The following is a 13633-nucleotide window of genomic DNA, read 5'->3' on the forward strand; positions in this document are numbered from 1 at the left end:
GGTGGTGGCTGAGCATTTGCTAAATTGTGATTTAGCATTCACGTAGCATGACCTACCTCAGTGAGTGTGATCAAATCTGTTCTGCACAATCATTCGGATCATATGTTTTTAAATGATGAACTGAACAGTCCTCATATAACTCATTTATTTCTTTCATGTGAAACTATGAGACAAACTATAATGGCTATTGTAATCTTGAAATACTTTTTGATACCTCCGTGTTTCTAAACATAATATGAATTACAAAGAGTCAAAATATACAAAGTTAACCTACTTGGCATTGACCCTGAGCATTATTTGAACCTGGAATTCTGTGCATTCATGGTTAGCCATGAGTCACACTCGGGGTGATGTGTAATGTCCTACTTTGCATTTTTAAGCCGAAATAATGCTTGGGACGATATGCTGCTGGTATCTAGTCGAAGAAATAACATTATAATGCAAAAAATCATATTTCCATGCGTTTTGCCACTTTAAGGTAACTCCAATATTCATGAGTGGGCTGTATGGTGTTATGGGTCCACAGCTCGCTCAGCAAAGGCCGTTTCTTTTTAAATAATCACCGCAGTCACGGCGGCTTCATGAGGGGGCGTAGTGGCCATAGCAAGCCATGGGGCGATCTGCGGTGTGGGCGTTTCTCACCTAGTGCACAGGTGAGGGATTGCCCACATCCGTGATTGTTCCCGTGGCTAATGTGCTGCAGCTGCTATGGCCTCTCGCTGTATAAAAGAAGTGTGAGTCGGTTGGGAAAGAACGAGAGAGAAAAGGAAGAGAGGATGGAGGTTACAGGGAGCGAGGAAGCAAGGCGGTGCAAGAGAGAGACAGAGACACGCGGAGCGTGTGGGCAGCTGCAAGGAAGCTGGGTGTTAGGCCGACACCCAGGCGTTGGAGTTGGAAGTCGCTCCCGCTGAGCGAGCAGGTAGCAGGAGTGACCAGGGAAAGGCGACAGGCCGTAGAAGACTAGAAAGGCAGCGGGAGTCGCGAGTCTTGGTGTTGCAGTCCTTGGTGTGGGCGTCCTGGAGACCAAGGAGTCCAAGTCTCAGGTCTGGGATGAGTGCCAGACCGAAGCCAGGATCGGGAGGTCTCCAGATCTGTGTTAGTGTATGGAAAAGGGCAGCTGCAGAGAGAGCGTCTCACCTGCTGCAAAGCCTAGTCGGGAGAAGCAAGTGAGACGCTAATACTAATGGGAAAGAAGCACCAGGCTTGTCATTGTTGTTGGTTTTAAAAACTGCTTCCTGTATGAACGTTTTAACCTCGTTTTAAAAGGATTGTTCTATTTATAGTTTTTAAACTCCACGTTTTTCCTTTAATGGATTATTTATTTATTAACTCTTTTTTGAAAGCACTGCACTTTATTTGAACACTGTTTTTGATTGTCTTTTTAATAAAAGCACTTTGCGCATTTATACCATCCCCTTGCTCAATTGTTGTCTCACTGTCTAGCTCATCTCAGTGACATTATCGACGGTGTTGGATTAAAGGGCTTACTAATAGCAAATGGGAGTATGGAGCCAAACCTGCATCGTCACAGGCTCAGCCTCCCAATCTAAAACACAATGGCAAATGAAAAGTCATAAAGATTGAATTGAGAGATAGTGATGATGGTCATCAATAATTGATACGGAAAGTGAAACTGATGCATGATACGACACTTTACAATTAATTTTTTTGGAATTTGGGACACTGCATTAATCTCTAAGGGAAAATCCGCTACTATATCCTTGCTGATTTGGTCATGTGAAGCTTCAGCAGAGTGTAACAGTAGCTGACAAAAAAGGCAAAATAATTGCAATTGTGTGCAAGCACAAGCAAGACATTAGCTTCTTAACCACTGTTCACAGTGTGGCAATTGTTAGTGTTACTGTTCGTGTCAGGGGGAATGTGGAGGTCACTGATCCTTCCACTGTTTTAGCCTGCAGTAACACACAAGGGGTGCATTGATTGTGCAGGTCAGTTACTGACATTCTACCCTCTTATGTGCAAACTGCAGAAATAAATATAAGAAAAGTGTGCAAGGCAGTAGAAAGTCTTAGAGTTGAAGGGTTTACAGACCCTATGCACTATGACTGTGTGTAAAGGAAGAATTTCTTTTTTTACACCATTTTATTGAATTTATTAAAAGCAAGTAACATTCCATACAAGCAAATCAAACTTGACAAAACTAAATACAATTCAACCCCCAACAGATCCTTGCTTAATAAGTGGGGTCTCCTGTAAAAATACTATCCTGGTGTTTATTCCTGGTAGGTGAGAGAATACTTTCTTTCTCTTTAATTCGTGATTAGCCATTTGACAATCCAGCTCACAACAGAGAGACATTTCTCCTGAGCTTTTGTTGACATTTTGTAGTACATTATTAAATAAGATAGCTTTGACCTTAATTTCCAGTGTTTCCAGGAGTTATTGCTATGAAGTCTATTGTTACGTTGACACAATTGTAAGGGTTTAAAGAATAGATTAGAAATAGCTAGAGGCTGTGACTGATTTCGGCTTTCCATGAGTGCCATTTAATGCCGTAAAATGTGGCACGTTTAGCAGCTTTTAAAGGTGAGAAGTCAGGGGAAATATGATTGCGGTTATAGTCAAATGTAACCTCTTGTTTCAGTCTGAGAAGTGACATAACATTTAATCAACATTGTAATTTGTCAAAATGCACAATGAGGCATCATTGCAGTGATCATTACCTTCAGCTCAGACTGTTCATTGCATGGCAATGTATGAAGAAGAGCAAAATAGTCAGGACAGTAGTTGGGAATAACAAATGACAAAAGACATTTGTGAGATGATTGCTATTTAAGCATTTGTATACTTATGATCTTGCTTTTATGGCAAAAGGGAAGTGGAATTGAATGAGAAGATACTGAAATGCAAAGCTAGTTGGGAAGTAAGCACCTCAAAGTGTTTTCAGCTTGTGATGTCAAAGGCAGAAGATGACTGGTTGAAGAGGTTCACTGAATTGCAGATAAAGAGGATATTGTCAAGAGTATGACAAAAGAAGATGCAGTTTGAGATAGCATCAGATAATTTGTAAAAAATGATTCTCACCCCAGAAGATTCTAGAACTGTGAAGAGGCAAGGCAAGGAGCAGAAGAGAACCCAGACTAGCAGGAATGCCTTATGTCAAGGCAGTGTGGAAGGTTGGACACCAGCAGAGGATAGTGCTAGAGATATAAAGGCTACAAAGAGATGCCATCAACTACTATTTGTGGTTGAAAAAAACCTATCCAGCAGCAGGAGTTCGAGCACAGAGCTAGAAAGAGAGGAAGGACACATGCTGAAATTCTGGAAGAAAAAAGACAATGTCTTTGAGGAAGTTGAGTAGGTGAGAGTGGGTAAATGAACTTAGCACTCCACGAGACATGCATCCAACACCTATTGAGGCAATGTTTAATTTTCTCTTCTTTTTCTTAAATTTTGACTACTCCCTGTGTAAAAATCAGCTTTTTTTATATCCTTTGGCCACTATGGTGTCATTTTTGATTTTCATGCAGAAGGCTTGCTCTTGGTCAACATTTTAGTTGCTTTCAGATCTCCATATTCCAGACATGATGTATTCTCAGTAAGGATGTCTGTGAAGTCATGGTTGCATTATAGAAGATACTGATGTGCTACTGTTTTCTTAGTATTGCCTTTTTAGGATTTGCATTAAAAAAGGCTGTCAGTGAATGGTTCCTCAACTATTTTTATTCCCTGTCATGGATTATGTACTTGTGCAATCAGAAACCTAAAAGGCATTACATTGGCTTATATATTTTACCTTATAGCATCACTGTAATGTATATAAGGCATTTTCTAGTTGTGGCATTGGTTCCATTTTCCATTTGTATCTGTACCTATTAATCATATTCTTTTATAAAAACCAACTTGTAATCGGATTAACCTCAGTGCTAGATATGAGTGTTACTCGGGCTGCAAAAAACTGTGCTAAAAGTTTTAGTCCCAAGTGTAAAATGCATCTTGTGTAGGCGTTAGAACCAAGAATCACTCAGACTTTAAAAGTGTTGTCGGCGTGAGTCCTGACATTACTCGGGCAATGTTTTAGGCAGGCCGTGCGTAAGTGTTGCATCCAAGCTTCACATGGGCAAAGGGGTCAGCGCATCTTTTTCTCTCACCTGTAAGTGTGATCAGTAACCCCCTCTGTAATAATGCCGTCTCGGAAGAAACATTTTTCCAGAAGCCCTGGTGTTGCATGCTCTTGGTAGTGATACAAGCAGTGATGCTAAGGATGTTGAGGAGCTTCTCATCAGCAGTGATGAGGAAGTGAATTTGTCCTCAGGTGGTGAAACTGAAATGGAAAGTGAGCCCGAAAGTGATTCTGATGAATCCAAAAGTGACCCTCGCATCTGGCTGTCTGTTGTTTCTTCTTCAGATAAACCAGTGCCACCTCATTTTGATTTTGTGGGGCAGCCAGGAATAAAAGTGGACATTGACAGCCAAGATCCACTCACTTACATGAAGTTATTCCCTGATGATGACATGATCGACAAAATTGTTGTCGAGCCAAATCGTTATGCTGAACAGTGTTGGGCAAATAACTGTACACCGAAGCAGTTTTCCCTTTCAAAAAGATGGGAACCAGTAACTGCTGATGATATCTGGGCATTTTTAGGCTTATTGATATTGCAAGGACTTGTAGTAAAATCTGAGAAGCGATGATACTGGTCCAAGAACAAAATTTTGGCAACACCGTTCTTTGGAGAAATTATGTCTAAGTGTAGGTTTTCACTAATTATGACATAACTGCACTTTACCAACAATGAAGACTCTGATGAGAATGCCCAAAATTTGGGAGATATATCAGGCCATTGTAGAAAATTTTGGAGTGTTATCATTCTAGACCAAGATGTCAGCATTGATGAAAGTCTCATGGCTTATAAGGGCAGACTGTCATGGATAACAGTACATCACATTAAAAAGAGCAAGATATGGCATAAAGTTTTACAGGCTTTGTGATTCTAAAACGGGATATGTTTGGAATTTGGTTCTGTGCACAGGGAAAGGGACAGCATTTGATCCGAAATACAATCAGTACAGCGTTGCTACGTCATTAGAGCTGACTTTGATAGACGCTCTACTGGATCAAGATTACTGTGTAGCCATGGACAATTTTTGTACTTCGCCAGAGCTATTTGACATCTTGCTGCAAAGAAAGATTGACGCATATGGAACACTGCATCTCAACCATCGTGGCATGCTTGAAGACTTTCGCTAAATTAGGAGTTGCGCTAATAGCTTGGCAAAAGGGTAAAGTGCTTGCAGTGAAATGGGAAAAAAAAGAAAGCTGTTTCTCTTCTAACCACTGTACATAATGCAGCTACAGTCACTGTACAAACAAGGCAACAAGCAGGTTATGAAACCTTGTGCTGTGATCGACTACAATAGCACAACGGGCAGCAATAGATTGCACAGATCAAGAATTGACTTTCTGTCCCGTTATGCGGAGGCAACAAAAGAAATATTACAAAAATATATTTTGTCAGCTGGTGGAACTGTGCATTTGGAATGCATTCGTGTTATACAAACTAAAAGCTGTCAAAACTGTATTTAATACAAACTTTACATGTCAGCTTGTAGAACAAATCATTACCGCACATCCACCATCCACAGTACCACTAGAGAGACATGGTCAACCCAGCACATTGTGGATCAATCCAGAGCGTCTTATTGGTAGACATTTTATTGATTATATACCTCCAACAGAAAAAAAACAGAATCAAACTTGTACCTGTGCAGTGTGTTCTTCAAAAACTGATAAATCTGGAAAGATCATCTGAAAAGAAAAATGCTATTATTGTCCCGACTGTGATGTTAGATTGTGTCTTTCACAGTGCTTTAAGATTTACCACACAAAGTACTCATTTTGAGATTATATACTGTTTTGGCATCATTAGTAGGAATATTATTACTGTTACTATTTTTGTTATCATTGTTCATTTCATATTATTATTTTTATTCATCATTACCATTATTATGTGTATCATTATTATACTTTTGAGATTTAAAACAAATATAATTTTATCATGTCAAAAAAAAGCTACACTTCTTATGTTTTTTTGGAATAAAATGCAGTGCTCAGGAGGTGGAAGATTTCAAGGAAACAACAGTTCGATTTTACAAAGAGCAATTTAATATGTTTATAATAATAATTCTAAAGAAAAACAGGGAAGGCAGGTGAATATACATTAGAAATGTAAATGATTTTCATAGTGTATGGGTCTGACCAACATATACTGTATATATAGATGATTAGTGAGCGCTCTTACACAGGTGTGAATTTCCACACACAGGAGTAGCACCAACCTTCCTTTTTGCAAATAATTTACCTGTCTCTGAAATTATTAAAAAAATATATGGTAAAAGAAATATACTTGTTTTGCAAAATGTTTATAAAATCAAGAGCATTCTCTTAACCTCTAAAGACTGTTTTGAGTGACATTATCCTAACTTTCACAGGCCTTCCAAAATGTTATTGATATCTATCAGCAGAAGAATGAAACCTTCAAACTGGCAAAGGAGATTGAGCAACCTTGTGAAGTTTCGGTAGGTTTTGGAAGAAACCTTGCGTAATACAAAGTATTAATGCCTATTCCAGGTATAGAGCTTCCTCTGTAAAATAGCTATTTGCAAGATCTTTATTTTCTCAGCTTTTATCTATATGGCTTATCTATACTGTGAGTATGATCATAATCTAAATTAAGGTTTGTCTTGTGAAGCAGTAGAAACAGTTTAACGAACATCTGCATGTATTGCTCGCCCAAGTTATAGCACAAAGATCTTTTTCTCTTATTTTAGTCTTTGCAATGTTAAAATATATTTTCATTTGGAATTGTCTCTCTCTACCTCTTTCCAGAAAGAAGAGCTTGGTAAAAGAGCTCCACGATGGATCCGTGACAATGAGGTGACAATGTGTATGAAATGTAAGGAGCTGTTCAATGCTCTAACACGGAGGCGGCACCACTGTCGGGCCTGTGGATACGTACGTTTCTATTTAGTCCACTTACATTCAAATTAGACTGGGGTTTGATCGAGGGATGCTCCGATCGATAAGCTGATGAACAAAATTAGCCGATTATAACTGAAAATGAGACTTGATCAGTAAAAAGGCAAATCTCCAAAACTGATATTTTCATCCCCTGCTTTTCCAAGCTTTATAGTAATTTATTTGCAGTGCTCTTTTACGCAGATTAGTACAGTAGCTGAGCCAGTAAGCATCCTTTATTTTTTTGTTTTGCAGCAAATTTCCTGCAGTGCAAACAAAGGGCAGCGAGTGGAGGCTTGTTTTATCAGTGAATCAGAGGCAGTTGGTATATTAGTCTTTATAGCCTTTACATTAAAGAAAGTGAAGTAATAAACTAGGGAAAAAAGGTAATCCACAAGGTCATCTTGTACAAATAGACAAATGGCAAAAAAACCTACTTTAAGGAATTTGTCGTTTAAATTAAAACTACACTGTTTGAGTTTGGACAGCAAGCTTGTTTAATTTGCAGAAGCTTACATGTTTTAATTGGAAAAAGAAAAGAAAAAGACAAATTTGAAATTGCTGCTTAGTAAACAATAGGCTTTAAAGATTTGTACTGTGTTTATTATTTGCTGCTGCATGTCATACAGCATACGTTTTGGTAAGAAAGAAGTACCCCATACTTAAAATGGTAATCCATATTTTATAATTGCACCTCAAGAATTACAAATGTCTAGCTTGATACAGTAAATGGAAAAAAAACACACCTGTATAAATATTGTGCGGCCTATAGGGGTGCACCAGCTGACACAAACAGACACCAGGCACAAGTTTTGCACAGGGGACGGACCTGTCACATTTCCATGGCAAACCATCCCAGGAGCTGGCACCTACCTCCTTGTGAATCCTGTCCTCCGGAGCTACCTTCCTCCGGGTGACCTCTCTTCCTGGCAAGCCAATCTGCTTGTCAGCAATGGCGGAGTGCGTCGAGCCACCTGCTGCCTTTAGGCTTCCAGGTAAGACCTAAGCCCAATGAAGCAGGGGTCCGCAACCCCTGCAGAACCCCCAAAACCCAAAAGGACTGTCCCAAATTCCATCTCCTTTGAAACTCTGCTGGATAGTGTGATAGACAGATGGGGGCCTTGCCCGGTCATGACACTCTTCTGATGGAAGAACCGGGGGAGAGGACATTGCCACAACAATACCTCCCCAGGGACACAAGAGGACAAACCACGGGGCGCCTGGTCAGTTCCAGAACCCTGGACTGCAGCACTTCTGCCACACTCAGATAATCGTCAGAGGGCACCTGCAGTGCTTCTGGGTACAGTATATAGGAGGTCTCCTTACTCTGCGCAGAGAGCAGGAGGTGGAGGACAGAGCTTGTGGGAGAGGAGTGGAGGAGGCAGAAGAGAAAGGGAAAGAGAAACAGAACCGAAAGAGAAGGGACAGAGTCTTATATTGGGAAGAATTGTGTGCATAGTGGGCTGTAAGAACAAAACAAGAAGTAAAAGTGTGTTGCTTGCAGTTGTGACTCTGTCTGTCACATGGTGAAAACTACTTTTTTAATTAAGCCTGGTTTTAGATACATTCCAGAAAAAAATTAAACAACATGACAGCTTGTAATTGTGAGAAGCATTTTTTTTTCTTTTATGCCATTTGTATCATGAATAAATATTTTTGTACATATTGTATTAGGTAAAAGTGTGTATGGTAATGAAATTGTAATTATTTTAATATTTTATGGTCACTTAACAATAAGCCTACAGAATTAAATTTTGTTAATAAAAATGAACAGTTAACATCAGTGGTCTATAGTTTAATTATAAAAATACACTTTAATATGGGACATAAGGCTTCTAAGTGACTGGTTATGCAAGAACTTAGTGTAAAGAAGTTTTTTCAAAGGATAAAGAAAAAAATCAGAATCGGCTGATCAAGTAATAAGAATATCATTGATACTGCCTTAAAAAAACTGATCGGAACCTCCCTTGTTTGATCCCATAGGGTACAAACTCAATCCATATTCTAGCATCACTTTTTGACCCTTGCTCTTGCAGCTGCTCTTTGTCTATAACTTAAATGAAAATGTGCAGTTATTTATTCTTTCTTTCTAGGAGGTCGTTCTGACACACTGCTTTATGTTTTAACACTAGAATTCCTGAAGTCTACAAAAAAACTCGTATTCCCGGTCCACCTTAAATCCATCAGCTTCTTTTGTTTTGTAAATGTGTTGATCAGCACAAGCAGCAAGCAGCCTGCTGTCCTGTCCCCACCTTGACAGAGCTCAGCTCAGCAAAAAGTTCCACCAGCTCAAGCAAGGCTCCTTATCTGTGTGTGAGATCTGGAGTTGTATAGGGTAAATAATACAGTATATCGTTATTTGGAATACATGCATTTCATGTGTGGTCTGTGTCTACAAATATCTGGATAAGTGTAGGATGAAAGGAAATGCGAGAAATGCTGAACACATACCTAAAGCAGAAACTTTTTCCATATTATACTAGATAATGACGTGAAGTGTATAATGTGTGAAGATTTTAGTCCAAATATCAAATATACCTGTGCACTTTTATTCAAGAATATAACCAAAGCAAAAAAAAGCATTCGATTCACATGTGGCTGTCAATGAGTTAAAAACTTGAGCTCAAATGTCAATCGACAAGGAGTTTACATGTATTCTTGAATGGTGCAGAGATAAGAACTGCTGCCTTATAACCCAAAGGTCCTGGGTTCGAGACCGGGTGCTCTGTGTTTTGAGTAGTGAGCTGTTATTATTATTTCTACAATATAATAAAAACGTACATCTCATTTGAGTCTGCAACACCCAGTGTAAATATTGGCTACTTGTAAAAGTTAGCGCTTGTTTTTTTATTATTCAGTTTTATTCTCTCAGTGACATTTACATGGTATAACGAACGTGCCTTTCCCTCTTTGAGTTGATGGTATTTATCTCCATTCTTTTCACAAGAGCAGCTCTGTGGCTGATGCCTGCTCAGAAAAGTTTGTTGTACCAGTAATCAAAGATACGATGTCCCGTGACTGCTATCAGATTGGATTAAGGCAGGACCGTATCAACAAACAGCTTCTTCACATCGCTTTTGCCGGCTAATAGACTGCTGAAACGCAGCGTAATTTATTTATGAAGAAAACTACTTTTGGCATAGACAAATATGTAGCATTCATCAAAAAGGCATTGATGGGATGGCGTTAACAGTGAGAAATATTACTGAATGCTACAGACTTTGTCTCCATTTTGAATCATTTTATGCCCTTGTGTCCCAGCCTCTTTTACAGTTTAGTAGTTGGTTTTAGTAGCTGGCTGTTTACCTGAGCAGTATAAGCCACTGCTTGTAATTTCTGTACGTGTCAAAGCCATGGAAGCCAGGAAGTACAGCCGCTGGAAATGGGAGAGGACACTTTTAACAATCTCTCAGCAAAGACAGCATGTCTCAGTTGAGGAATGAGTTGTTACTGGTGGGTTTTCATGCTGTCATTCTACCCTTTTCAGTTCTGAGGTACCGTGTTATCAACAATATTTAAGCATAAGGTCAACATACTATATACAGTATACATATATATATATATGGTTTGTTTTAGTTAAAATTTTGTTTTGTGATTTAAAGGATAAGTTCAGTATTTTTCAAGTCAAAGTTATTTCTTCACAATCATGGTATATATTCATTTGCCACATAAAATTGCATTCTAAACTGAAGTGGTTATTATAAATTTTAAAAATACCTTCTCTTTTCTTATAGTCTACAAAAGGGTTTCAGGACAAATAAGTCTATACAAGATTAAAAAGCCTAAAATATAAATTTTTCAAGTTTACATTGTGTATTGATTCACATCTTGTGATTACACACATATTTTTACAGATTATCCATGCTGTTTTAAGAAGATAAAAGAAAGAAACAAGTGGACAATTGTGCGATTCTTCCATTTAAAAAGAAGATCAGCTGTGTTTTTCATTTTGCTAACTACTGCATTCATCTTCCTCCATGTGGATTCACCTCTGAATGCAATCACCACGCACCAGTTATTAACTTTATTGAATGTTGATATGCCGATATAAACTGCTTTGTCTGTTCTGTAGGCAATTTGAAAATTATAACTGAAATAGGTACACTCACGATTAGTTTTTTTCTTTCACTATACAGAAGGTTATTTATTTCACAAAAATTGCTTACTAGACTGATAATGCATATGGGTGCTTCAGAAAGTAGGAATATTCAGTAGGCACACTATGTAATCAGGTGCCAAGAACTGAACAGGTAGGAATCCATCACTCCATTCATCCACACATCTTTCTAACCTGCTTCTCAACAGCAGGATATTGGGGACAGGTGGAACCTATCCCAGCAAGCATCAGATGCAAGTAATGAACAATTCCTGGACAAGGCATCAGTCCATGGCAGGGTGAACACAATTCAGCAGTGCCAGTCTACCTAGCCCTTATGTGTTTAGATCATGGGAGGAAAATGGGAGCATCTGAGAAGAACATGCAAATGTCCGTCTCCTTTTAAATGGTAGCATGATTTACACTGCAGGAAAGCAGCACAACACTGCAACACCACCTTTCTGCCCAAGATTATAATTAATTGCTGTCCTCCGTATCTTCCATGCATTACTCTATTCAAATTGAAAAGCATGCTTCCGATGACATGGCCACTTGATCTGTAGAGACAACCATTTGGTGGCAAACATAGCCTTGTGCCACAGGCCACAGGGAAGGCAGCAATTTAGGTTGAGAAGTGATAATGCAAGAAGTCCACGTTGCCCCTCAAAGATGCCCTGGATCAGAACAAGTGGAAAGCGACATGTTGAAAAACGGACCCTCTGGTAACACATGACAAATGATAGGAAGAAAAGATTAAAAATCTATATTCATATATTTAGGCACAAAAATGATATCAATAATCCATCCATCTTCATAACCTGCTTATCTATGATACGGCAGCTGGAGCCTATATCAACAATCACTGGGCACAGACCAGGAACCATCCCTGGACAGGGAGGCAGTCTATCACAGTGAACACACACATACACAAGGGCCACCTTAGCAGTGCCAGTTCAGTATTGTATTAGTTCAGCAGCATCTGCCTGTTGTTACGAGGCATGGCAGAACATAACTGCTGCATAAACTGAATTGCAGCAGCAAAATTAGGACTCTCTTCAGAATGTAGCTTTGCTCAGAGGGCTGTTGAGTTGTCATAACTCTTCCCAGGATGGAATAGACAAGTGATCAAGATTCTTATCTCAAGAAACTGTGATGAAATTATTATTTGTAGTTTCATTTTGTTATCTTAAGGATTCCTCATAAAACAAACATGGATGACATGTTTCCTTAAATCAAAACCTTTGCTGCTTCAAATGCTTTTTCATTCAACTGTTGACCTGTGTCCCTGATTAGCCTTATTCTAATTCACAAGAACAGACAAGGTATTTTAAAGTTTATTTAAAAAAAACACAATTTCATATGACAAATTAATATATACCATGACTGTAAAGAAATAACTTGGAAAAATACTGAAGTTATCATTTAAAGTGTGGTAATATTTCTTCACAGTCATTTTCTTTGAAGTTTGAACTGTTTTTCTATAACATATGTAATCCAGCATTACTGTATATATTTTTGCCAATAATCTCATCAATGGAGATCTGCATTTCAGTTTCCAACTTACAAATATCTATATATAGTTCCTATAAAAATGTATTCACCCCCTTTGAACTTTTCACATTTTATTGTTACCCAACTTTGTGTCACTGTAGTTTGTTTGATTTGTTTTTTTTTTTTAACATTGATCAACAGAAAATGACTTTAATGCCAAAGTAAAAACAGACCTCAGCAAAAAGGACTTAAATTATTTTCAAATATGAAATCCTGCCTTTTTCCAGTTCAGCCACAAATTTTGAATTGGATTGAGATCTGCACTCAGACTTGGCAACTCCAGGATATTAACATTGTTGCTTTTAAGCCATTCCTGTCTAGCTTTGGCTTATGCTTGTGGTTGTTATTTTGAGAATTTCTGAATTGAATTGAAAAAGTCTGTTTACTTACAATGCTCAAGCAGCCTGACAGAACTTGAGCAGTTTGGCAAACATGAATCGGAAAGAATTGCAAACTTATGAATAATGACTTAAATGGGATGAACACTTGTATGATCAATTAATTTGTTATTAATTTAGATCACTTGGCAGAGATCTCTTTTTAATTTGACATTAAATAGTTTTTTTCCATTAATTTGGAATTTTGACACTGATCAAGTCTATTGTGATTCAATGTTGTACAACAATAAAATGTGAAAACAAGATTTAATGCTAACAGTTTCAGAAATATTTCTGAAACTGATCAAAAGCAAAATGGTTAGCAATCATTTTTTGTGCTTTTTTTCAGGTTGTATGTTGGAAATGTTCAGACTACAAAGTGAAACTCGAGTATGACGGCAACAGGTTCAATAAAGTGTGTAAAGATTGTTACTTGATAATGACAGGTGGTCCAGACATTGAAGAAAAGAATGACAACAAGAAGAAAGGAATCCTTGAGGTACAGTATATTCTGCTGCAATAAAAGAAATGACAAACTTTAAAAATTCTACAACAAAGTATAAAGTAACAATGTTAGGTAAATGTCAACTGATTTTACGTAGAGCTCTAATAAAGGGGATGGAGGTTCAC

The 13633-nt window shown here is 38.2% G+C and overlaps 1 protein-coding gene across 3 annotated transcripts in view; it reads left to right on the forward strand.

The window, feature by feature from the left end:
- Positions 1-13633, forward strand: part of LOC120539682 (FYVE, RhoGEF and PH domain-containing protein 4-like) — a 343618-nt gene that overhangs the window by 327648 nt on the left and 2337 nt on the right. For all 3 annotated transcript variants that reach the window (XM_039770027.1, XM_039770026.1, XM_039770028.1), the window contains 3 exons: positions 6454-6540; positions 6851-6976; positions 13353-13502. In XM_039770027.1, coding sequence (XP_039625961.1) covers positions 6454-6540; positions 6851-6976; positions 13353-13502 — 363 coding nt within the window. The remainder of the gene's footprint in view (positions 1-6453; positions 6541-6850; positions 6977-13352; positions 13503-13633) is intronic.

The sequence above is a fragment of the Polypterus senegalus genome, chromosome 11 (assembly GCF_016835505.1).
Source record: "Polypterus senegalus isolate Bchr_013 chromosome 11, ASM1683550v1, whole genome shotgun sequence".
In the NCBI taxonomy this organism is placed as follows: domain Eukaryota; kingdom Metazoa; phylum Chordata; class Cladistia; order Polypteriformes; family Polypteridae; genus Polypterus; species Polypterus senegalus.